Source organism: Tetrao urogallus (genome assembly GCF_951394365.1).
Source record: "Tetrao urogallus genome assembly, chromosome: 5".
In the NCBI taxonomy this organism is placed as follows: Eukaryota; Metazoa; Chordata; class Aves; order Galliformes; family Phasianidae; genus Tetrao; species Tetrao urogallus.
This window is the reverse complement of record NC_136818.1, coordinates 62,542,892-62,569,067: the sequence shown is the minus strand read 5'-3', so window position 1 is coordinate 62,569,067 and position 26,176 is coordinate 62,542,892. Positions and strand designations below refer to the sequence as shown.

Sequence of the window (26,176 nt, the reverse complement as noted above, 5' to 3'; positions counted from 1 at the left end):
TTATTCACTTCTGCCACCCCGTCTTCAATTCCCCTTTCCATCTCTGTTGCTTGGATATTGTTGTTTACAACTGAACAGCAGCTGATCCAGACCTAAATTTGACAGTAAAAGGAAAAGCTGTGTTATCAGTTTGGATATTCTCTCCTTTTCCTCCCTCTGACACCTTCCTCAGCACAGCACCTGATGAAGCTGTGCTGTGATTTCCACAGACACCGGGTGCCATACTGAAGAACCGCACACTGACAGCACATCAGCACCACTCAAACCTCTGACACCGGATTAACAGGCTTTGCTAAGGCAATAAACACTGTTTGAACTTAAATTAGAGAGGCCTGTATACAGAGCATTAAGCGACAGATCTAAGAACGAAAATTAACAACGATCTCTTTGGATATGAAGACTTGTGTTCGTTCCAGCACAACAGGTGGCAACACAGGGCTACCTGAAATGAAGGCTGAGCACAAAGGTAGCCCTGTGCATGGCACAGCATGGGGACAGGCAAAGCAAAGCACTGCACCACAAACACAACAGCAAATGCAGCATGAGAGCAACTGATGCTATCAGGTGCCTAAGTACGTATGTGCAGCTAAGATGGTTGAACAACTTTGTTTCACACTTTCACACATACATCACGCAGAGGAACCAATGGACTCACATCCATTCTGGGTATAGCTACAAATTAGTTTGCTTAATTTGGCTCATGCCACCAAAATAACGTGCAGAAGTATTTTGCAAGAGTGAAACAAAACTGCCTGCCCCGAGTCCGTCCTACTGAAAAGAGCATTAAAGAGACAAAAGCTGTTCTGATTTTTTTTTCCTAGTTTCCTTCAGTAAAAGTTTATAGGTGTGAAAAATAAATGGATCAGGTGGACAAAAGGTAGTTAATAATGCTGCTTCTTGTTTTCAGAAACCATATTAATTTAAAAAAAAAAAAAAAAGAAAAATGAAAAGCACTCAAATCAATTCGGAAGCATTTACAAATGAACCGATGTAATGAAAATTAACTTGCAAATTAAGAGATGAACACACCCTTGGCACTGCTGCAGATATTCATCAACACCAGAAAGACTTGAAAAAAATTTAAAAGCAATAGCAACAAAAGGCTTTACATACTAATGAGATACATAGGGTACTGCAGGCACCCAGGAAGGGGCATGGAGCACACCACTGCCACTCCTGCTGCTTTGGGACATGCAGTTTGGCATGGCAGGAATCACAGAGCTGTAGGGGCTGGAAGGGACCTCCAGAGATCATCGAGTCCAACCCCACTGCAGAGCAGGCTCCCCTACAGCAGGCTGCACAGGTAGGTGCCCAGGTGGGTCTTTGAACACCTCCATAGAAGGAGGCTCCACCACCTCCCTGGGCAGCCTGTTCTAGTGCTTCGTTACCTTACCATGGAGAAGTTCTTATGAACATTTGTGCAGAACTTCTTATATTCCAGGAACGAAAGGAAGACCAGACAGTACTTTAAGAAGCAGAAAACCAAAGTCCTGACCCTATCTGAGGGCCTCTGCATCCACATCCTTACCATACCAGGTTTTCAGATGAGAACTGCCTGATTAGAGTCCCTTTGTGCTCTAAGGAAAAAAAAACACAGAGCAGGGAAAAGCTCTTTCTTTGCCTTCACACATACATTTCTATGACCAAAATTCCACAATTAATGAACAACAAAAAAAAAAAGCAACAGAGGTTAAAACCGCACTCAACTGAACGCTGTGGAGTTACCTGGCAATACTGCGAAGATAATCTGAGGAATGCCCATCTCCATTAGAGCTGGGGATAGAGCAGCTGTGCTGGCTCTCAGTCACAGCATGACATGGCTGGCACTGCGAGCAGCCAAGCACAGACCTGCCTGCTCCTGTTCCACTCTCCTCCAAAACTCAGCGAAGCACAGAGGTGCTCTCCTTATTGAAAGGATGCTGATAACGTATGCTGCGAGGCTTTCCAAAGCACCTGCAACAAATCTCTCCAGATAGCTGGGAGTTCTTGAAGCAAAACCACTTTCAAAATTAAAAACAAAAAGGAAGAAGAAAAAAAGAAACCCAATGAGCTTTAGATCTTCCTCACCAACCCATCTGAAAGCCTTCTTCTTTCAGAGCAGCAGGTGCTTTGCAAGCAGCAGCCGCATGGAGTGTGCATCTGCAGCTGATGGATCCGAGAGCTGGCTGCACCTAACTCATATTTATTAGCAGTGGGTTTTATGAGGTGGTTAAGGCAAGTTCAGAAGCCAGGATTAAAGTTATGGTGAGTTTTTATAACGAAAGTAGGAACTGTAGTTGAGGGTTTTATGTAAGTAAACACTGACAACTTTACAGCCATGGTAGCTACCAGTGAGCACAGAAGAGATTTCTCCAGGCAACCAGTAAATAAAATGCTTTTACTCATACTTCCATCATAGTACAAATAAAAGCATTTGACATGTTTAATAAATGTCACAAACACAAAATATTACATCAAAGCAGGTTGAATAATGACAGTGCTGCAGTTATTGAGCAAAAAAATGGGGATCAGAAGTATTGGCAGCTTGTTTCTTCATCACCAGGCTGCTGGAACCTGCCTTTAAAACGCCCTTTCAGTTCTGTCTGATTAATACCACCGACAACTTTTGAGCACATAACTGCCCACCAGCATACCATAACCGCTGGTTTTTGTGGTCAGACACAAAACATGTCATTGATCTCCAGAGAAATAAATTCGTCATTACAAGATACGCATAGATCCCTCCTGCAGCCTGTTCCAAATTACAGCTCTCTGGATGATGCCACCCATCATTTGCTGTGTCCCAGAACAGATCTCTCAAACACTGTACTGAAAACTCCAAAGCCCATTTTTAAACAATTGTTTGCATCACAGAAGAAGAAAAACCCCTAGCTGCCGCATTGTGTTTTACTGTTTCCAAGCAACACTGTTGTTTCAGATCAAACATGAAACAGCCATCTCGGAGCTGCAGTGCTTTCCTCTGTACTTACTTATTCTGCATCATGTTCATTATAACCCAGTCGAAGGGATAGACGTTCTTCCCAATGAGATTCTTGAACATGATGAATGTTTCCATTAGAAAATCCTAAAAGAAGAAAAAAATATTTGGAAAAGACTGCTCTTACAGATGAAAAACCACAAGCGATGGTGTCAGTTATTGATGACGAGATTCAAAAGGCACTTGATTGCCCTGCTTCATAAAAAAGCAATTATTCATAGAAAACATACATAAATGCTACCGAGTCATATTTACATATGATGTACCTAAGTGCTACAGTGATTCTATTTAAGCCTTTCAGGAGCTGTATCAGGAGCAAGCCTACAGCACAAACAACTCACTGCACTGCTGAGGAAGGAGCACTGGATTGCCAGCTACGACAAGGAAGCTGCTTTAGAACAAAATGTTCTCTTTCCTATACCAGAGGACCATGGAGCAAGGCCCTTTGTGTGCACACTGTACCACAGCACAGCAACATGCAGGACCTTTGCAGAGGTAAAAATCAGCAGAGAGCATACTGAGTTTTCCTTTTATTTGAATACATCCCCCTCAAATTTTCCCTTGCCCCAAAAGCAAGACAAAGTTAAAAAGAAATTAAAAAAAAAACAAACCAAAACAAGCTAAATAATAATAATTAATAATAATTGGATTCAGGTTTCTGCTGCGGTACACGTTAGCCATGACCTCAGGAAACAATGGCTCTTTTTTGGCTACCATGAGACTCCAAAAGACTTCCTCCCTGAAGGGAGCAGCAGTAATCGCTTCTGCCAGCGAAAACCTGACCCAGAACAAAGTTAATTCAGTAGCACAAACCAATTTATTTCTACACAGATATAAACAAACATCTTTTTGGAACAGAAACCTGATGCACTTTGCAATGTAAATCATCTACAATTTGGGAATCTGTAATTGCTGTCTAACAATTTAAGTAATATCAAATGCTCAGAGAAAGACAGAGAGAGGGGAAAAAAGACAACTTAATGCAAAAAGTCCTTGATCCACTTCCCATAGAGATCAAAGTGAACTTTCACTCTTGACCAAGGTTAGAATACTTCACTACAGCTCTTCTGTATCTGCACGTATACTGGCTATCTTTAAAATGTCAAATGTCTACCAAAAAAAAGAAGTTAGATTTTCCAGACTTCAGACTAAGGCTGTTGTTTATGTAACCTTTCCAGTGAGAAACAAATAGAAAGTTATTGCACTCCCAAGTATTTCTTCATGAGTGAGAGCCAACAGCTCGGCCAGATTTTATCTTTGGATTCGATGTTCTTTTTACAATACTTCCCTGGCTCAGAAATTCATTACCGGTTCAAAGCAGGGAGCTGCAGAGGTCCTGAGGACACAGCACTGAGAGAAGTGATGTGAACTTGCAGCCTGGCACCAAGGGTCTCCTGGGGCTGCCCAAGCATCCCCCCTCCTCAGGCAAAGAGAGCCAACAGAGCACCTGCTGCCACTGGGCATGTTCTCACCCCCAGATCTATGGCATTTGTAAAGTAACACCTGTGCTCTTTCCCTAAAAATTACTCCCAACAAAACAACATTAAAAAAAAAAAAAAAAAAAAAAGACATTTTGACATTAGTAGTACTGAGATAAAAGTTAGAACTGCTTGTGGTTAATGAGATGTTACTGTTGCATAAAGCAAAACTCATCCCAGACACACACACTCCACCAGCTGGGTAAAACGTATCTTCATTTAAGGGCTCAAAGTGCGTACTTCTCTGCCCATTTTTCATGCACTTTGGTGAGTTATGCAATTTCTAATAATCACACTGCGTATTTTGCTGCCCAAGCACTGCACACTACTTGTTTCACTGGAGTGCATGCTTTTTTCCTGCTGCACATATCGAGCGACTTCCTTAGTGATGCTCCTTCACAGCTCAGTAACTGAAAATTCCAGTGGAAGTGGCACCGTGGGAAGGGTCATCGCCTACCCAAGAGAACAGATTTGAGCTCACAGTGCTTTTTTTCCTCCCTTAATATTTTATGAATACAGCTGTATACTTTCTTTCATCCGTCACTGGTTTCAGCTGTCGAACCTCGGCATACTTTGCTGATCAAGCTGCACGTGAATGAATTTTCGTACACTTTGTTGATGATTCACATTCGTTAGTGACTCTGAAGGTTGTGCCACACAGGAGCTGCACTGGTTTGCCGATTCAGCTCTAAGTTCTCACCTACTGATATTTACATTTTAATAGCCCTAGTTTCACAAAGGTACTTTAAAAAACGCACCATGGCAACTGATGTAGTTATTGATCAACTAAAAGCGTGGAATGCTCACCAGCATGTGTTTACAATATTACTGTGTTTTAAATTTTGTTTTTCCTATAGAAAAGCAAATGGCTTGCAGGGGCTCATACGGAGTAGTGTGGCTTCTTCATGGGGAATGGAAACGGCGGGGGGAGCTATCTGTTCATGCTGTGCTGCTGTGGAACCTGTTTATTTTCAGTACACCTACAACCAGAACAAATTACTCTGAACATCTGAAAAAGGATTCTCAAAATGTTCTGAAGGAACACTTCTGATCTCTCCCCAACCACAGCTAAAGATTATGTTTACTGTCCCAAGGAAGCATAACTCGCAACAGAGGGGACCCCATGGCCATCCCCATCCAATTACAGGGAGAAACCAAAGCAAGCTCAGCGTTGGAGCTGAGCAGGCTGTGAGAGGCTCCTCCACACTGCTAAGACTCCCACTCCAATACACCTGTACCACTAATTATATTTTTCATAACTTTGAGTAAGAGTTCAAGATTTTATGAATAAAAATAGCTAGCTAGCTAAAATACATAGGAACGTGAAATGCAAGGGAGGAAAAGCAATTAAAAAATAAGCATTTCTTGCCCCTCTTCAGGCCAAGCTGATGAAAATTTCAGCTTTATTGAGTTCCGAATTATACTCCTAAATCAAATATGCTCAGCTACAGCTTTTCATTGCCACAACTGAACCTCCACTAAGCCCTGAAGCTGAGGCTGCCTTGTGAAGACCAGCATCCAGCACTGCAGAGAGCTCTGGCTCTGCAGGGCATCCATCCCCTACAGCCCACTGGCACACACACCCTGCAAAGGCTGCTTAAGCTGCACAGTCACAAGACTAAGCTTCACAGAATCACAGGATGGCTTGGGTTGGAAGGGACCTCAAGGACCATGAAGCTCCAACCCCCCTGCTGCAGGCAGGGCTGCCAACCTCCTTATCTAATACCAGCCCAGGCTGCCCAGGGCCCCATCCAACCTGGCCTCGAACACCTCCAGGGATGGACGGGGCACCCACAGCCTCTCTGGGCAGCTGTTCCAGCACCTACGACTTGTCACAGAAGGATGGATGGTACTCACCCATTCACATTCTCACATTAAATTGAAAGCCCTAGGAGTGCAAGATTTTAAGGGGAGAGAAAGACGGAGGTACAGAAAATGGCGCCCATAAACATTATATAAGCAATTTGATATATCCGTAAAGAATCATAGAATCATCAAGGTTGGAAAAGACCTCCAAGATTACCCAGTCCAATCATCCACCTATCACCAATATTTCCCACTAAACCATGTCCCTCGGTACCATCTAAACGTTTCAGGACACTGCCTTGAATGCCTTCAGGAGGAACACTTCTAAGATATTCCACACAGCCAAGCATCAGCACATATTTTCTTTGTTAACTACTATCAAATGAACCTCAACAACTGAATATCAGGTTTACCAAGTAAAAAAGAAGATAAATCAGCTCAGAATCCAGAAGTAACCCCGGTGATCTTGGATGAGGTTTCATCTCAGGATGATAGTGGGTTTGACAATAACAAACTCCTTTTAGAAAGAGATACCTTAATCTGAACAGTTTCTAAAATTGAACTAAACAATATATTCTGCTGGGAGAGATAAGACTTAGTTTTATAACATTCCACCTCATCCTTCCAACATTTTAAGGTTAAGAAAGACCATTATAATGTCTAACACAGGTCATAAAGCTTCATCTAGCAGTTCCAGAACCAAGCTTGTAACTTCTAGCTGAGATAGAGCACATGTTGAAGACAGGGTGATGAAGCAAACACAGCCTCCCTTACATTCTTCATTTAATTATAAATAACATTATTATTATATGTAAAAGGACTTGGGATTCAAACAAAATCACTTTGGACCTAAAGAGCAAGACAAACAGGAGGCAGTGCTCCTGGGAGAGCTAGTACATACTATTCTGAACTGGGGTTCCAATTAACAGCAAAGTCTCACAGATGAAGAAATACCTATGAGAACAGTAACTTCCTATTTGCTCCTCACTGAAAGGTTACCTTTTTCTTTGAACAGAGAAATTGGGTTGTATCTTCATGCTTTTGTCCCAAATGATGACTGAGTCACGTTTTTTATGGATGAAAAACAAAATAAAAGGAAACCTCAATGAATAAATTACTATCACTGCATTCACTATGTACTGCCATAACAGCACTGCTCCACACTTTTATTCCTATTACTTATAGAGTCAATTTGCAACACTGTTACTTACCACAAACATACTAATGATTCAGTGGTTTCTCAACTTACTACATAACTTAGTTTCCACTAACACACATATCAATTAATCAACTATGTTATTTACACATTTAATAGGCATATTTTAAGTAAATATACAAGAAGTATTACAGCAACGAAGCTCGGATCTGCTCCTACGAGCCAGTCAGATGGCACAGCAATGGAAAACAAGCAGCCAAATAGTGCACGTCTGATAGAAAATAAAATATAACCCCAGCTACAAAACCCAAGAAGATGCAGAACAGCATGAATATACAGAGAGCCAGGATAAAAGAATAGAAGACACTAAAAAGGGACTTTTAAATATATTCAGTTAGAGTAAACCACAGATTCTCTAAACAATTTTCTTTTCTCTCTTCATTTGGTCATTAAGAGCTGCAAGAGCAAATTGCTTTTACCTTTTTCCAGATAAAACTCTGTAATCAGTTTGTCTTTTCCAGAGCTACATGCTTTGAACTAGTTTAAAACTATAAAAACATTTGCTGTGGTTAACCAGGAGTGTTCTGCCCTTTTTTAGCCTCCTGTACAGGCTAAAACCACTATTTACCCGAGCCAGCTGCATCTAGTCTCACTATTACTGGAAAACCAAGTGGGGAAAAAACACCTTATCCAAGGAAGAGCAACCATTTAATGCCATGATGTCCTCCTGCAGATCTTTGCATTGGACTCTGTCTTCACTGTTCTCAATCATTAGCATCATATTTCACTCTTCCAGATCAGCTGCAAATATGTTGAGTAACAGAGGCTCTAGCATCTTAGCTGAAAAACTGGCACAGGGCAAAGAGCTCAAACCTCGCAGAACAGAAGCAGAAATAAAGAGAACAAAACCTAAGACAATAGTTTTTGTTCCACTGGGTACAGAAGGAAGAAGAAAATGTAAATAAAGGTCCCTGCGAAGATTAAAGCACAGATGAAAGCTGCCTAAAATGCCTGACAGAATCCCTAACAGCAGAGTGGGCCACGTAACACTGCTGATCAGACTTCAGGTCATCTGCTAATTGATGGATCTCAGCCAACAAGTTTGGTAGCTACTTTGCAGCGTGCACTTGCCATATGGCAATGATAGTTTCAGGTCATTAGAGAGTTTTCTCCTTAGCTATAAGCTCTCTTCTATTATGCTCTAATTAAGTCGTGCTGTAGGATTAGCTAGGCTACCAAACGGCTCCGAGAAGACGAATTTCAATTATTATTGCTTATTTAACAACTAAGGGCATCTTTAAGGTTAAAATGCTTTGTATAAATTTTAAAGCTAGCAGGTCTGCAAGTAAAAGCCATTTAAACAAATGAACGAAACTGGGACATCTGGGAGATATAATGATGGAAGTTCCTTTCCTCACGCTTTTTTTTTCCTTCCCTCTCCTTAAACAAAACAGATTTTTAGTAATGACTTGGAATTACTATTTCCTAATACTTTCTTTTAATTACTTTAAATCCAAGTCCCAGAGCTTGCTTTGAAAACACTGAACAGCTCCACAGATGAGCTGCATTCCTGCATGTGGCAGGAAGGTTAATTTGGTCCTTCGCAAATTCCAAAAACGTCACACTGCTTTATTAATTATTTTATATTACATTTGTAACTCGAAGCATTTTGTCTCATTTCATAACTACATTTAAAAAAACAACAACAGTAACAGGAAAAAAAAAAAGCTACAACAAAAACAAACTATCTGTGGCTAGATGAAGGACATTACACTTACCACAACATCCGACCTCATCTTGCCAAAAGTCTTGATTAAATGAGCGTAGTGATAGTCTTCCATTTGCCTTAAAATGGCAGTCATGCAGGCAACAAAACTTCCCTAGGGAAACGAAAATATAAGCAGTTATTGCAGATAGGGCAATATACTACTTGCCATTAGAACACAGCACTGGTAGCCCTCCATAATGCAGCTGATAGAATTGCATCATTTAAATTCATGACTGGATATGCAAAAACCTGGCAAGAAAACCAACGAAACCCTTGAAATATTTCTCTGTCCGGTTTCATGGCTTTATTACCATCTCCACTGAAGATTTTGCAACATATTCTTCTTATAAAAACTGCTCAGGCATTAAAGGCTTTGGAAGGTAATAACTACTGCCAAAAATATCACACGATATCAGTATTTGCATTTGAGAAGTCAATACTATGCTCAAGGAAGAAATGTCTCAAAATCATTATATTGAGAATCACAGCCTAACCCCAAGTTTTAATTTATTGAGTGGCATTCCGAGATACTGTGATGCTTAACAGAAAGAATCCTAAACCCACTAACTTCCATAGAAATGGGACAGCAATGCCAAACCTCTCTCTCTCAAGCCATGGAAAACGTAAGAAGTGAAGAGGAAAGTTTAATCTTTTTTCCCTGGCTCATAAAAACATCATATCAGGACTCAAAAGCATATTTTTTTTTTTAATGAAAAACCACTTCTCTTGCTACTGGAAACCCCAACCCCATAAGTGACATTTCTGCTGGTTCATACTCCTCCTGCAGCTATCTGCTAAAAACATGTTGACTGGTTATGGTAATAACAGCCACACTTTTTCTGATCTTTAATGAAGAAAAACATCATCGGAAAAAAAAACTAAGAAAAAAAAAAAAAATCAAGAGAACTGTTCAGAAAATAAATAATGGCCTCTACGGTTCGCTGGAACTGTAAATTCACCTTTCTGTGCCCTCTTCAAGGTCATCCTACGTCGTGCACAGCAGGACAGAACACGCAGTACATTCTGATTCTTTCTAAGCACAGCGCGGACTTTTTATTGTTTATTTTTAAGATCTTTATTATTTTCAATTTAGAATATTTATTGCTAGAGCAGCCCAAGTAATTGGGATCAAATACAAAAATGACATTAGGTTACCTGTGTGCATTATAAGCCCTCTTATTTACTCTCCAATGCCCCGAACTCCACCAGATAAGCACTCTTTCAATATGCTTTTCTCCTGTGTCCTCCAGTTTATGGCTCAACTCCTACGTAACTGATTTTGCCCATGTGAGAACATTATTTTCTACACTGTGTAACCATCTCTGATGAGAGTTCTTTAGGCACATGCAAACGGATAAATGTGAAAGCAAAGGGCCAGCAGAGTTGTTGTTCTATGACATCAAAAGAGCTTTATGCAACGCTACAGCAGGAATAGAAGCAGTGGATGTACACAAGATAATGTTTACTACTATGAAATGTAAATCAGACTGGATCACCTCAAAAGAAAACCATTAACTGTCAAGGTGCCATATAACCAGCACAGTACGTAACAGGCACTGTGAAAGAGCTTATGCTGCAAGGAGATGTTCAGCTGCCAACATGAAGGCCTCCTTCCTTAATAAGGTCATCAGTCAAAGTGAGGTTCCACTGAATCTTATCTGTTTCTAAATTGACTTCTGAAGCCTTCAGCCCAGCTGTAACTCAGCCCATGGCTCCCCACTGGGTCCTGGAGACGGTCCCTAAGCGCTCAGCAGAACTCAAGGCAGCCTTGGTTTTGCTCCCTGTACCTTTGTATGGATGCTCATTCATCCAGTGAATCTGTGAAGTCCACTGCTTGGCAAAGACATAAACGTGCACTTCTTCCGCATGAAAACATCATCCACACATTCACAAACACAATCCTTTTCATGTAAACCACCAGCAAACATCCAACCTCTGCTTTTTTGTACTTTCCATGGCCTTCCAACACCTTTGATCATACTTTTGTGTTTCTCTACCCTTTTGATGTATAACGTAATGTATGCATCTGTAACAGCCAAAAAGACTAATTTTGTACCCAAGAAAATCACCATGGTAGCCCTGAATAAGGATAAAATGGAAGTAGAGCAACCGTAGAACTTCCATCCACATTTTAACATCCATTTTCAGACACAGCAGCAGCCAAAGACAGCTTTCACCATCATTCCTGAATGGTGAGAATTGCAAAGGACACCTGAAAGTTTGATGTGCGGTCAGTCAACACCCTGCATCTACTGTGAGTGTGAAAATGGAAACAGGAGAGCGTGCTGATCACCTGGAATGTTTGCAGCAGAAAGAATAAACACAGAAAAACAAACAAGGTTGGCATTACAAATGAAACATGAAGGTGAGGGAATTCTGTAACACATTAAAATGATGATTTAAAAAAAAAAAAAAAATAATAACAAACCAAGTACAAAAATCAACCACAGAAACTTGTTAAACATTTTCATGTCAGAAGTGATTCCTACCATAACACCTCGAGGTCCTCAGCAATTTAATCGTTATTTCTGATTTCCATGCATAAAACAACGTAGCTTTCTTCTCTTCTTAATACCACCCTGCTAACACAAAACTCTCCTTCTTTAGCATGGAACTGTTCCCTTCTCTGGAGCACAACTCTTACGAATAACAGCTGAGGGAATTGGGATTGCTTAGTGTGGAGACAAGGCTCAGGGTTGACCTTCTCACTCTCTACAACTGCCTGAAAGGAAGTTTTGGCAACGTAGGTTTGGCCTCTTCTCCCATTAACTGGCAAGAGGATGAGAAGGAATGGCCTCACGTTGCGCCAAGGAGGGGTCAGGATGGGTATTATGAAGAAGATATGCTCTGGAAGAATGGCGAGGCACTGGAATGGGTGCCCAAGGAGTGCTGGAGTCACCAACCCTAGAGGTGTTCAAGAACATGTAGGTGTTGAACTGAGGGACGTGGTTTAGTGGGAAATATTGGTGGTAGGTGGACGGTTGCATTGGATGGTCTTGGAGATCTTTTCCAACCTTGGTGATCCTATGACTCACACACACTGCCCACTCACACAACACTTCTCTCTTGGATCCCACCTGCTAAAATGGGACAAATGCCTCGCTGTTAGGAAAACATGCTTATTATCAGAAAAGTATACGACTCGCGTCGCTTTGAGGTATCACGTGCAGCCAGCACGCTCTTAATTACAACGCTAATAAAAATTTGCAATTATTGTGTAATTTTTTATTTATTATTTCTGTTGTAGGTGTTTTTTTTAATGCTGCCTATTAGCTATTCAGCAATATCTAACAACGTTTTAAATTTTAATCTTCAGTTGATTTTTAATTTTCGCGTGGATCCAAAGACTGTTGCCATCTTCTGCTGCACAGCACTCCAAGCAATGCAAACACAGAAACCCGAAAAACTAATTCCCCCCCAAAAAAATCAATTTCAATTTTAACTTTAGGATTAATTGCAAACCTACATTAATACAGCAAGAACTGCAAGGGCAACACAGGGCTTGCCATCACCCCGCGTGATTATTAGCTATTTATTCACTGAAATAGTGTCAAAGCTCAGACTGAAGACCCTTCCACATCCTTCCTTAGTTTGTTAGATACAAACACTGCAAATGAATTACCCAGGAAGAACAGAAAAAGGGAAAAATAGACCAAAGATGCCAATTCTTCTTCAGAAAGAATGCATTATTATTCAGACAACAAAGTGTACATAAGATGATGTCATTCCAAAACATAAACTTGCTTCTAATTCCAGAAAATACATTCTAAATGAAAATTTGGAGATGCTCACAGATACTCAAGAAGTAGTTATTTTCTTACATTATTTTTACAATAAAGTACCAAACGTTCAAACGGCTCTTTAATATCTGTAGAAAGGGAAATTTTAATATAAAATAATCCTCCCAAGCAATAACAACACTGAAAAAATTCAGATACTCCCTGCAGTAACACAGCACATGTAATGCTGTTTTTCTGCAGGGGTAAATCATCTCATTTTGAATAGCCTGGTCCCTGGACAAGAAAGCTCAGGTCCCAAACTCTCCAAATCTACCATCCAACACAGTGACAGCAAGAAGAACTGAGCCCCCAGGCCCCTGCCCTGAGTGGATGCTGAGGCTCTGATCCTACTTTAAAATCAATTCTGGATGAACAAAATCATCCCAATTACTGCTCCATTTAAAGGAAAGGAAAAATCCATGCATACTGGAGAAGAATGGAGGAAAAAAAAAAAAAAACAACAATCTCTGAATGCACAGAAACCTCTTTGCCAAGGGAAGCAAAAAGGACCGTCGTACAGATCGAAACCCAAACACGAGATCACATTAGCTTGGCTGGAATTCATTTTGCAAAAGGATTATTTATTAGAACCTTGGTGACACGCACAATGAGAATATATACAAAACATTCTCTCGTCTGAAAGTGCTTCGTGCTAACTTTTGTAGAAGGCAAGCAAAAAAAATTAATGAGATATTTTAGCAGCACCATTTATCATTTTTCTAAGGCCCTTTTTCAAAGAAGTCCATTTCAGCCCCAAAATGCTTCATTTTAAAAAACTCTAAAGAGTCTCAGTGTTAAATAGTTTGCCCTTCAATTGAAATCACAGTGCTTAAGATTTCTGAAGGTCAGCCCACTTATTTTTGGTTTTCTAACTGCAATTGCCTTTCCCCACGCTACATTACAAATGATTTCACTGAAAATCTACAGAACTGCCCACAGATCCATTTGAGGTGTCTTATCTTACGCTTTTATTAACGCTAGTGAAAATACATAGAAGAACAGTATTTATGGGCAAGGTTAATATTCAAGAAGCAAAAAAAAAAAAAAAGGAAAAAACACACAAAAAAATCAATTTTTATGGAATTCTGCAGACACAGCATTTAGCACAGTCTATAAAATCTAAACAGAACCATCACAGGATTTAGAATTACTTATTTTTTAACGTAGCCAATGCTGTTGCACAATGCCTTCCATCCCACTTGGGTTAAAGCAGGTCGGAGCTGCAAAGCAACACAGGTCTGATCCGTCTGTGCATCCCCCTCTATTTTAGGAACTGCTTCCATAAAGGAGCAACCTCTGAGGAAGGCCTCAGAGATGCAATGGACACCTTTTTCACACCAGGGAAAGCCTTCCCTCTTGTTTATTTTAGGTTTCTCAATGCAAGATTATGTCTTACTTGCTTCATATTATTGTTTGGAAACTGATTTACCCTCAAGATCGTTGGTTGGAGAGGATGCCAGCGGGATGTGACTATGCAATCAGAAAGAAAAAAAGATAAGGAATTACCAGATTATTCTTGCACCCAAAGTTCACGGATCCTACAGAACAAAATTCTACCTTTGACTAAACGCATCTGAGTCATAACGTTAGCCAAAGCCATCAGCAACAATTTTAGTTACCCAATATAAGCAATTGGAAACCATGTAAATAAACTACAGCCAAGCTGATGCAGGCTAGATAAAGAAGTTACGTTTTGCAAATAAAAGGATGAAAGCATTTAAGATAAAACCAGCATCCTATGATAAAAACGATTACGCTGCAGCCATTCCAGCAACTGTGACAGCCTACAGTACAATGGATATTGTCTGTGTGCAAGGAAATCACGCCACAGCAAGAAAGCCCTATGGCTACAATCATGGGAATAGCATGGGAAGATTCCCTATTAGCTTGTAAATGAAGACAGGCAATCCTGCTTGATGAATATACGTCTAAAAGAAACAGACATTTCTAAGCCAAGTTATTCTATTTTTGGTGCTTCTCATTCGACTGTTGTGATATAAAATATTTAACAGCTGGTTTATTGAGGGACTCAAAAAGCTTGAAAGAAAGATCAGAAAAATATGCAATCAAAATTTAATTGATAGAAACATGCAGATTAGATATCCTTGGGTTAAAAAGGAACTTTCAAGAAGGGGTCTCAGGGGAAGCTTTTTGAATTTTTGAACTAATTTCTGCCTTTGGTTCATAACCACATAAACCATCACACTGTGCTACAACACTGTCAGGATAGAACAGGCAGAGGATATGGGAGGAGATTGTACAGGGAGGAAATTTGATGGGGACTCATGCTTTGGTTCAGCGAAGGGCAATACAGTCCTTGCAGACAGAAACTACAGCAAATCTCACCAATGGTTAAGAAAAGACAGGGCTCTCTTTGCATTTAGATGTTGTACTGAGGGACACAGTTTAGTGGGGAAATACTGGTGGTGGGCAGATGGTTGAACTGGATGATCTCAGTGGCTGTGACCAACTTTGGTGATTCTACGATTCTGTGATTTGTACGGTCTGAAAATTAAAATAGGATTATAGTCCATGTTCTCATTCCCTGTTCCCCAAGAGCAGGGAAACTGACTCAACAGGCAAAGATAGCACTGCTGAAGCAGTCAGGCCCTCGATTACAGTTTTCTGCCTTTAACTTTCTGCAGTATTTACCATAATGGCCTGTGATTTTGTAAAGTAATTAGGAAAATACAATTTCAGAAGTGTTTGCATTTTAAGCTAGACCTTCATTACATACATTGACAGACAAGAAGCACTCGAAAGATTAATATCTAGTAGTAGCAAATGGGATTTCACAGAAGTGAAATTGCTCTTCCCTGCCAACAGGAGTCTTCTAATATTACCCATTTCTTCACCTGTAATCTGGCTCCCAAATTGGACTGCACCTCTACAGGAGAGATGCAAAGAAAGGCACACAGGAGGAGCCTGGTTACTGCTCGTATTCCTTGCAACTGTCAATCAGAAGGCAGAGTGTGATTCACCAGGGGAGTGAGAGAAAGCGTGATTTCCACTACAGCGTCACAAAAGCAAAAGCACAGAGAGCAGAAATGATTTACTTGGGGTTCCGAGCAGGAGCTGTGAGCACAGCCCTGCTGCCCACCGTGAGCCCCAGACACACCGGGACAGATATTTTGTTGGGAGTTCTTTTGTTCTGCTTTCTTTTTCCCTAGGAATTTTCTGCTGGGCACTTTTCTCTTTATCATACAAACTGCAGGCTGGCTGTCTCTCATGCAGGCAATCTTATTTCATCTCTAATTTCTTCAGTTTGCTCTATTTTGTAAAAACGTATGCCAAGTTTTTAAGCAGCAGCAGAAAAATTCAGTAGTAATTCCTATCAGACAAAGAAAAGCAAGAAGTTCAGGTCAGTATTTTGCTACAGGCAGCGCTGGAGGCTGTCTACAGGTATTTACAGAAGCCAACATATCTATATTTAATAAGGATACACTATCAAATAGCACAGAACTGTGCAGCACTTTGCATTTAATTAAAGGCACGAATCCAAGAAACAACAGCAGTTCAATGGGGACTTGATTTAAAGCAGGGAAAGATTCACATGCAGCACCTGAAAAAGTTGACACACAGCTTTGCGTCCAAGAATGATACAGTTCTTCCACATAACATTATTAAATGTGTTATCTCTTACTACACCCAGAGTAATGCAGAATACCCAGTGGGATTGTGTCAGGCCACCTACTGCTGAACAACGTACAGTATCAAGGAGATCTTCAAAGCTCTGAGACATCAATAAAGATACAAAAATCAATCAAAAATACGCAGCCTAAGAAAAAAACAGCTGAGCATCTACATGGTGAAAAACTAAATTCATTTAAGTTCTTTTTCATTACTGTTTGGAATGATGACCACTAAGTTCAACGCACTGCATCCCCAACAGGACGTCACAGATAAACAGTCCCTGCACATTTCCTACTGCAGGAAGGCACCTGAATGCAGCAGAAATCCAACACCAGGAGGCTTACAGGACGATATCAGCTTGGTGAAGGACAAACTGGGTGCTTTTCCTGAGTTGGAGCCAATCACTACATTCAGGAGCACAGGAGAAAACATTAAACTGCTGGTGGAGCACAACCAAGTGTGTGTGGGGTCACAAAGGCTGAGCTAAGCAATCCTCTGCAGACCTGCCCTGCTGCCAGGTTTGCAGGCACCCACGTCTTTCTGAGGCCAAAGGAGCCATGCTGTGTTTCTGGAGCAGAAAACAAGGCAGCGTGCAGCAAGCATCATTCTGAAAACAGCACTTGCTCAATTCTGGGCATAGGGGGTAATGGAAGGTGATTTCTGCCTTGCTGGTCTTCTTGACAATTGTTGGGGTAAAAACAAACAGTAAATGGGAGCAGCACTAACTCGTGAATAAAAGGGCTGAATTAAAACAGTGTAAAATTGAAATACATTTCCTGTCCTCTAAGTACTTTACAAAATAAAAGTATGACAACTTGAAGAAGCAATCAGTTGGAAGAATCAAAACTTTAAAAGCTTTTTTTTTTTCCCCCAAGAAAGCCAAATGAAAGAACTGAAGCAAATAAGCAGACAGCCCACTGCAGACATCTTTCTGAAGTAATTAAACCATCTTACGGCCACAAGAGTTGCTTTTGCAGGCACGCAGTTTTATATTTATTTTCCATTCCCTTTATTCCATTTATTTGAGAGTGGTAACTTACCAGGAATGCTCCTGTACTGAATAACTCAGAACAACTCAGGTATAAAACAAGTTCTGATAATTGTCCTTGCGATACCCAACACACTCAGTATCTTCAATAATAACAACGCATTTTTTTAATGCTGGATTTCCACCACCAAAATGAATTTCCATTTATAATTGAATTTCATTCTCCTTCCAACACCATCTTGGCAGAAATCACGAGGGAAAAAACTAAATCCCCTCACAGCAAAGAAGTGATTTATCATTTTCTAACACGGTAACACTAAACACTCGGAATAGGATTAGATGTATATTCAACTATGTAATTGCTTTGATACACATGCAGCCTATGCACGCGGTTAACAACAGCAACTTAAGTCTGGAGATCTTTTTTTTAATCACTTACCCACACCTAAATGAGAATTAATCTCTCTCTGAAAACGCAATTACAATTAAATCCAAAACGAGATTAAAATCGGCGATTTAAAACCGATTCCAAGGCCAAGGCAGCATCGTGAGCAGGAGGCACGGGGACACAGGCCTGTCCACACCTCTGGCCCACCTGCCTTCAGCTGGCTGTTCTGTGCTTTCAAAACCCTCATTTCACCACCCAGGGTGAGATGCTGCTGAAGGCAGCCTCACATCGGGTCCTGGTGTGCTAAGTAAAAGATATGGGCAATGAGTTTAGAAATGCTTTCTCTCTTGTCATCTTTGGTGACTATTCAGTCTTTTAATTAAAATTTCCATTATAAACATACTTCACACGCGCATCATATTTCATCTTAAGGCTGTTACGTGGCTACATTGGTGTCAGCAGAACAAAAAAGCATGGCTTTTTTTATTTATAATGAAGAATGCAAATTGGCACCACTCATTTCACTGAGCTCCGACACACTGTGCTGTTCAGGCATCCAAGAGATGGCAGCCAGGCCAAAGATAGGCTGCAGGTTTCTACTGTTAGACCTGTGGCCAAGTCCAGCTCTGTTTTTCTTCTCCTGCACACTCACACAGCACTACTGAAAGCCATGGGTCTGATTCTCACCTCTCTCCACTCACCTGCATGGCTGCTCCAGAATGAACAGCTAGATCAATACTAACAAATTTGGCCATTAAACCCATGCAAGAGAATCTAGAAGTCAGCACTGATGCATTTGTACTAAGGCTAAGATGGTTCAGCTGTTCAACAAATTGGGAAAAACAACCACAAAAGCGTGTGGACAAAAACACCGAGTTTGTAAACATTTAAGTGGAAAGTCTAAAGACTTTTGTAGCTCCTTAAAGCGTACAAAAGCTACCGGAATGGAGACAATGGAAAATGTCATTTAAAGTAAAGAGCAAGAGGTTCTAAATGGAAGAGTTTCTCTACTGAGACAGAAAATATATTAAAAGTCCGAGGATGCATTCAGCTCATGTGCGTGTATACAGCTGTCAGGTCCCCAAGTCCATTCAAAGACAAAAATTAGCTTTAGTTTGGAACATTTTTCTCTGCACTGAATGTTAAAAAGTCACTTCATATTACCATAGAAATCTCATGAGATGCATAAAGAGTTAGACACAAATCATACTCTTCTGCCTTTATATGCTCAGATCTGTGCAAAATACTGAGTGGCCTTTACTAGTTGGAGGAAGCACAAGTTTATTTTCCCTTCACATTTTTAGAAAATAACTCCACAGAACTGCAAACAGGATTGCCCAAATTGTCCCACTCAGCATGCACACGTCAAAAAAGGCTTATCTACTGAGAACTCTCCCTTCTCAAATCAGAAGCTTGCCAACTGCAGTCCTACTGAACACTGGATTACTTAAGAAAGCTTGTATCATGCAAGAGTTTGCATAACAATAATATTACAAAGCAGATTAGCTCATCTCTTTGTAAGGAACAGCCCTGAACACAGCCGGACAGTGAGGCTGCGGGAGGGGAGGAAGGCTGCGCTGAGGCAAGATATTCATTCCTGTATCTGAACTCCATTTTATCCTAATTACCCACAAATAGTTACAGGAAGCTAAGGTTAAGAAAACACCGATTTTGTTCCACTCAAAACACTACTCAATCCGGTATATCATCATAAGCAACTTCATAACACAGGCTACAGAACTCCTTCCTTTTCGGGGCAGAATATATGAAACCACAGCAGAAAAGTGAACTGATCCTGATTTATGGCACAGCCTACAACATTCACACCAGCTCTTCCAATCTGGCAAAAGCAAGTCTTGAAATCACCAAGAAACTCCGACTGGAATGGCTGAATACAACTCATTATATATTGAGGTGGTAAATTTAAGGACATATATTTTGAATAGCTTTAAAAATGTCTTAGGAAAAGTAGAGTCAGACAAAATGTCTTGCAGGGCTAAGGAAGTAAGCCTGATGATGCCTATTCCTACAGGGAATAGACCATAGGGTATATGGACAATTTCTGCACGCAGAAAGCACAAACAATACCCAGAGTCATTAGCCAGAAGGACAAAATTGGTGTGTTTACAATTTGAACTAAGTGATAAATACACATAAATAAAAGGAAAATACTCTGCACATCCCTGTGAATTATTAGAACGTTTTTTGCTCCCCACTAAATGAAAAAAAAAATAACAGGCAAAAGTTTTTGCTTTTCCCCGTATCTGGCGGTTCTCTAGGCAGGAATCTTCACTTTGTTATCTTTGCTTGCAACACCCAGAATTTTAAAAGGTTTTCATTTCTTCTTAAACAAATTTTTAAGTTCAACTCTCTTTAATTAAAACACTGTGAACAAGGACAGCACAGGCTGGGACCATCACCCTGTTCCTGATGGGGCAGCACTGCCACCTGCTCAGCATGCCCCTCAGCCCCCAGGACCTTCCCCAGGTAATCAATTGCCACAGAGCTTATCTGTCACCTTCTGATTGGTGTGAAGTAACAAAAATACTCATCGAAGCAAACCTCATTAGCTCAGCCTCCCCAGTAAGAGCTTAGCTCACAAATAAAGCTCCAGTGACGTTCACTGTGAATCAAAGATTCAACATCATCTCACAGAGGAGGAACAATGACTTTGGTAAATGAACGCAGCCTCAAAACTGGAGGGAGGCACAACAGACACAACAAGAGGAGCGGATGGAGGAACAGATCCTAAGGAGGGATCACAAGGGCAGAGGAGGGATTCAAACAATCTGAGGCACGCAAACCACAAGGTTTGCAGCATTAGAACCTGGATACAGCTCTTGAAGCTGATAGGAAACAAGTCACGCAGACATCAGAAAGTAGCAGCACTGGCGATGAGAGTGCAAAGAAAGGAAGAGTGGGGAGATGCTGTAATATGGAGGTACAGCTTTTAAACCCACCTTAAAATGTCTTTCTGTATAACTTATATGATACAACTGAAACTATTCTGCTGATGGTGGTGGGGCTGGAACTAGGCAGTGTTTAAGATCCCTTCCAACCCAAACTAGATGCAAATACTAAAAGTTACAACGTATTTTACAAAAAAAAAAAACAAAAACAAAAACAAAGAAAACATTGCCTGCTTTATAAGAATCACAGTAAGCACAAAATCTGCTTCTCTCTTTTGAGACATTTCAGAGGCAGAAACACAAAGGACTTCCTGAGCAAGTGATGAGGGGACTCAGCCTCACCTCTGCTCCAGCCCCCAGCAGCACTCTGCAGGACAGGCCCAGGCACTCTGCACAATGCAAAACCTGCTGCTCCCTTCGTCACACAGCCTTACTGAAAAGGAGCTTTCTCAGATGTTAGGAGAACATTTCAACTGAGACCTTCAGATTTTAAGTGACCTCGTCTCCACCAAGTTGTATGAAGAGAAGAAACGTGGAGTAATTACCCTCAGGTTAACACTGACGTTCTCTCCTGTTGGAGTTCTCTGGAAGAAAATGAAAAATCCTGTAGCTGTTGGCTGCAGCCCAGCGGCATCTCCAGCATCTGCCCACCTTGCTGCTGAGCCTCACCAGCACTCTGCTTCAACCAAACCTGTGCTTCTCATGCTGCAGCTCTGCAGAAGGATTCCCCCTATCAGCACGTAATTCCTCTCCCCATTTCAGCTGAAACGCAAACCTGAGCTCCTCAGACACACACAACCTCAGAGGCTCCAAACCATGGGAACACAGCACAGCTGAATCTCCAAGAGAACAACTCCAAAAGTACCAACCTCTGTGTGTTGTCCTGCAGTCACCAGCTGAGCCCATGGCTGGGCTTCTCCTGCCCCACCAACCCAGCCCACATCACCGGGAGGCACAGGGCTCAGCACTGACTGACACCTCCCCAATTTAAAGCATGTGCTTATCAAGCTCCTCAGCTGTTGCTAAGTATCAATATTTAAAGTGCTGAACTTGATTAAAAATTTAAGGGAATCAAAATATAGTGCTACTTTCAATGGTTTTTAATGTAGTATCCTAGAGACCATTTTTCATAAAGGACAGAGTCACTTTTATTATGCTGTATTGGAGGAGCCACACCACTGGCACTAACAAGGACCTCACTTTGCCCCTGCTGTCAACCATACGCTCATTTAGCATCATTATATTTATCATCAGATAACCATACAATCATAGAACGGTTTGGGTTGGAAGGGGCCTCAAGGATCATCAAGCTTCAACCCCCCTGCTGCAGGCAGGGCCACCAACCTCCATATCTAATACCAGACCAGGCTGCCCAGGGCCCCATCCAACCTGGCCTTGAACACCTCAAAGTTCTTAAATTCCTTTAAGTGCTCAAATGTGACGTGCTCCTTTTAGATACTGCATTAATAAAGTGAAGTTTCTAGAAGTTTTTGGACTGAAAATGTTGTTTGCTTTTGAAACACTGCGTGCTCCAATGGCAGCCTGCATGGTTAGTTATCCCAAGAACACTTAAAACTACTGTTTTTAAGAAATATATAGCAGATAAAGAAAGAAATGTTTAAACACCTCCTGAATAGCTCTCTGCTCTTTACCTCCTTGTTCTGCACCATAAGGGCCACATGGAGACCCTGCAGAAGTTATGCATTCCCAGAGCACCAGGTGGGCTACAACATTCTCTTTTCTTCCATTTGAGTCATGCTCTTTCTTAATTTTAGGGTGGCCATCGTAATTCACAGCATTAGACCTGAGTTTTCTCCTCCTTTTTTCAACGTGCTCCTCATTAAATAAGAGCAGAGAAGCTTTTAACTGCACATATGTACTTCAAGGCGTGGGGTGCCTGTGATACCACAACCTGCTTCTTCCTGTCTGCTTCCAAACGCTGGCATTACTCCTTGCCATGCATCAAAATTACTGAGACTTTGGTGCCCACATATGGATTTCGGCGGCAGTATTACAGAGCTCATTTCTGCACGGCGCAGCCAAAACACGCAGTTTTGTTTCAGACTCGTGAAACCAACAGAAACGGAGCACCCAATTTACTTCAGACTGTTTGCACTGCTCGCTTTTACTTCCCTCGCATAATTTTGTATGATTTCCATTTCCCATCCACTTTATTTCAGCCCGTTTTCTCTGTTAAGCACCACGCATTAACACCGAGGTTCTATGGTTCTATCTGGGCTTCTGATGCTGAAGGAATATGTAAAAGCACGCAAAAGCGCGGATTTTTATGCTTTATTGAAATATTGAACTACTGCAAATTTGAGTCAAGAAAACCTTACTGAGGGCTTGAGATTTTACAGTACCTTATAACATTTAATGGGTCTCCAGCTTGACAGAAAAGTTACATCAAATCCGCCTTCTAATGAAATCAATGTTGTATAAATAATATATTGCTCCACTAAAGAGCAAATATGAAGCAGATGAAAGTATTCCCATTATTTGTTACATTTGCCTTCCTTTTGTCGGTAATTTGAATTCTAAGATGGAATTCAAGCTCATTCCAGATTTCATTAGGTGCTTAAATCTGAAGCCATTTGTTTGAAAGCAATCAAAAGTATGAGAGGATTTCTTTTCATATTTTTTCTTTTTAAGCAGGGCAGTATTTCTCCCTTTGCCATAAAGCAGTTGGAGATAGATCCCCGCGATGTGAAAAGATAATAAAATAAACAAGACAAAACAAAATATTAGCAAACTTGGCATGAAACTCCTTTAGAAAATGTCACCCACACTTACGGTTTCTCAAGACATCTTAATAAGAATATAATTTCACATTTGTTCTTACAGAGCAAATCAAAGATGGTGATTCATTATTCAGATGGGCACAGAGGATTTCTGAAATGCAAAAGGAAGGCCTATAAAAGCACAAATCATCAGTAATGACGACGAGCTAAACTGCCTTTCAAATATGAACAAAATGTAGGCATTTAGGGCATCATACATCACGGTCTCCCAGACCCTCATTTATTTCCCAACCATACAGGCTGCATGATAACTCAATCAGTGCAGAATTCTGCATCTACGGGGTGCATCTTTATTAGGTAGTGGTTCAGCAACTCGTACATACGACAGGAGACTATCTGATAATGTCAGGAGTTTGGAAGTGGGTCCTCTGTGTTGTCAGGGTCATGGTGGAGGCGTGACTTTGAAAGCAACCAGGAACTGCCACTGTTGGACCTCTTCTGCTGTAAAAGTGGAATTTTGCATCTGCATTCTCATGCACTAACAGAGGCAGAGCTAATGAATGCAAACGATGCACAGCAGATTGCATCGTGTACCCTTTCTTGTAATCTCAGCACAAGAGCATAAGATTAATGGTAGTGAAAGAACAAAGTTCAAACCTTCCTTCGTGGCATTTTCTGCCAAGCTTTATTTAGGGAATTCTGTTTAGTTAAGTGTATGTTTGAGTAACCTGGTCTAGTGGGAGATGTCCCTGCCCATAGCAGGGAGTTGGGACTGGATGATCCTTGAGGTCCCTTGCAGCTCGAACCATTCTGGGATTCTACGATTTCCAATTATCAGTTTACTCCCCTGCTCCCAAACATCTACACACTGGACAGTAACTTTCCTGAACGACAAACGCAGTGAAAAAAAATCCTTCCACCCCAACAAATTGAGGTCCCCCTTCTTCATGTGAAGGATAAGCTAACATCCATGGCGATTTGGATTTCTAATGAGACAGTGTGCAACCTGAACTTGAAACATGAGCTATAGATGCTAAGATCCGTTGTGCTTTTCTCCCAGTGATTTGTGCAAAGGGAAATTAAGAGGGGTCCAAACCCTGCTCATATTTATACCAAGGAAGTACAGAAATTATCATCAGAGCTAACGATGTTACTCAGCACTTTTCTTTTCCAAGCACAACACCCAAAAACAGCAGTTCACTTCATCAGCTATTTAATATTTCAGCTGCACACAGGTATTATGGGTACTATAATCTTAAATCCCCTTTATCTTCAAAATGTTCCTCTAAGTTAACAGATGTGCAATTACTTGTGCTTCATAGATAAAGAACCGACATAAACACTGTCTCAGATTGAATTGTCCAAGCTCATGGAATACAAGTTATACCAGAGTAAGACACCCAATTAAATATCTCAAATTTTGCCAAACTGGAAGGCTCTGAGAGACCTTATTTCTTTGTCATCACAGCCATATTCTTCCTCAATGCAAAGAGCACCTCTCAGGATGGGACTGCATGAGGACCTGCTTGAAATTCCAGCCAAGTGTGCATTCTCCCCAGCTGGAGGAGAGCAGCATATTTAATGCTCTTCCATTTTTCTTCCCCTGGCAGGTTCAAGCAAATAAATAAATAACGGGTTCAGAATAGAACACATCACAGCTCTCATACACAGGAATGGAAGTAACAACCTCCTTCACACAGATGAAGCCTCGGTGATAGGAACACACGTGGTTTCGCAAGGATGGAATGATAGCGTTGGTCCCAAACGACTGGAAGTGAGAAGGCAAAACACTGTTTGTGCCTACCTGTCTCAAATCAAACAACACTCACCCATCTTTCAACTAAAAAGAAGGCTGAAAGGTCCTGTGATAAATTAACTAGTCCCAAATGATGATGTACTCTTGGTAAGCTGGCTGACGTGTTTTGGAATAGCACAGCAATTAGCACCCTCTAATGAAAGCTACTTAATTTACAAGAGGCAGACAGAAGCTCACGTTTCACAAATCCAACAAATCCAAGCCAACAAAACCAAATCAACTGAAACCCACACCACCAGGAAGTGCCAACTATCCCACTGGAGGGCTGAATCCCCTCCATCATGGGCAGCTCCCCACGGACAGAACCCAGAGCACGTGGCTGATACCCTCAGCAACAGCCAGCACTAAAATGTCCCACGTGAAATGGGATGATTGGGAGGAGAAATGCAAGAGAAGGAGGTCCTGCAGGAAAGGAGAAGGCCGTGGCAGCCTCAATCTCAGCCAGCAGCTGCTCTCCTGTCACACACTTGTGCATTTGGCACCAGATTATTTTTGTCTTTTCCCCTTCTGATAGGACTCTGAACTTCTTCCAGGATCTGGGCCTCAGCGTATGATGCACATTTATTTTAGGGGAAGTCCAAACATTACCTTTAAAAATGACTTTGGTGTGGATGATCACCTTTTTCATGCTTGGTGGCGGCTGAAACACCTGGCAGATAACTGAGGCTGCCCTCTCTCACTTCTCACTGAGCTGGGTTCAAGCTCATTTTCTCAAGGACAGACAAGAACTACAAGAA

General features: G+C 41.2%; 1 protein-coding gene across 11 annotated transcripts in view; it reads right to left on the bottom strand.

Moving 5' to 3' along the window:
• Window positions 1–26,176, bottom strand: part of DOCK1 (dedicator of cytokinesis 1) — a gene marked incomplete at both ends in the record, with an annotated part of 271,662 nt that overhangs the window by 111,368 nt on the left and 134,118 nt on the right. For all 11 annotated transcript variants that reach the window (XM_079535574.1, XM_079535578.1, XM_079535579.1 and 8 more), the window contains 2 exons: window positions 2,970–3,064; window positions 9,196–9,297. In XM_079535574.1, coding sequence (XP_079391700.1) covers window positions 2,970–3,064; window positions 9,196–9,297 — 197 coding nt within the window. The remainder of the gene's footprint in view (window positions 1–2,969; window positions 3,065–9,195; window positions 9,298–26,176) is intronic.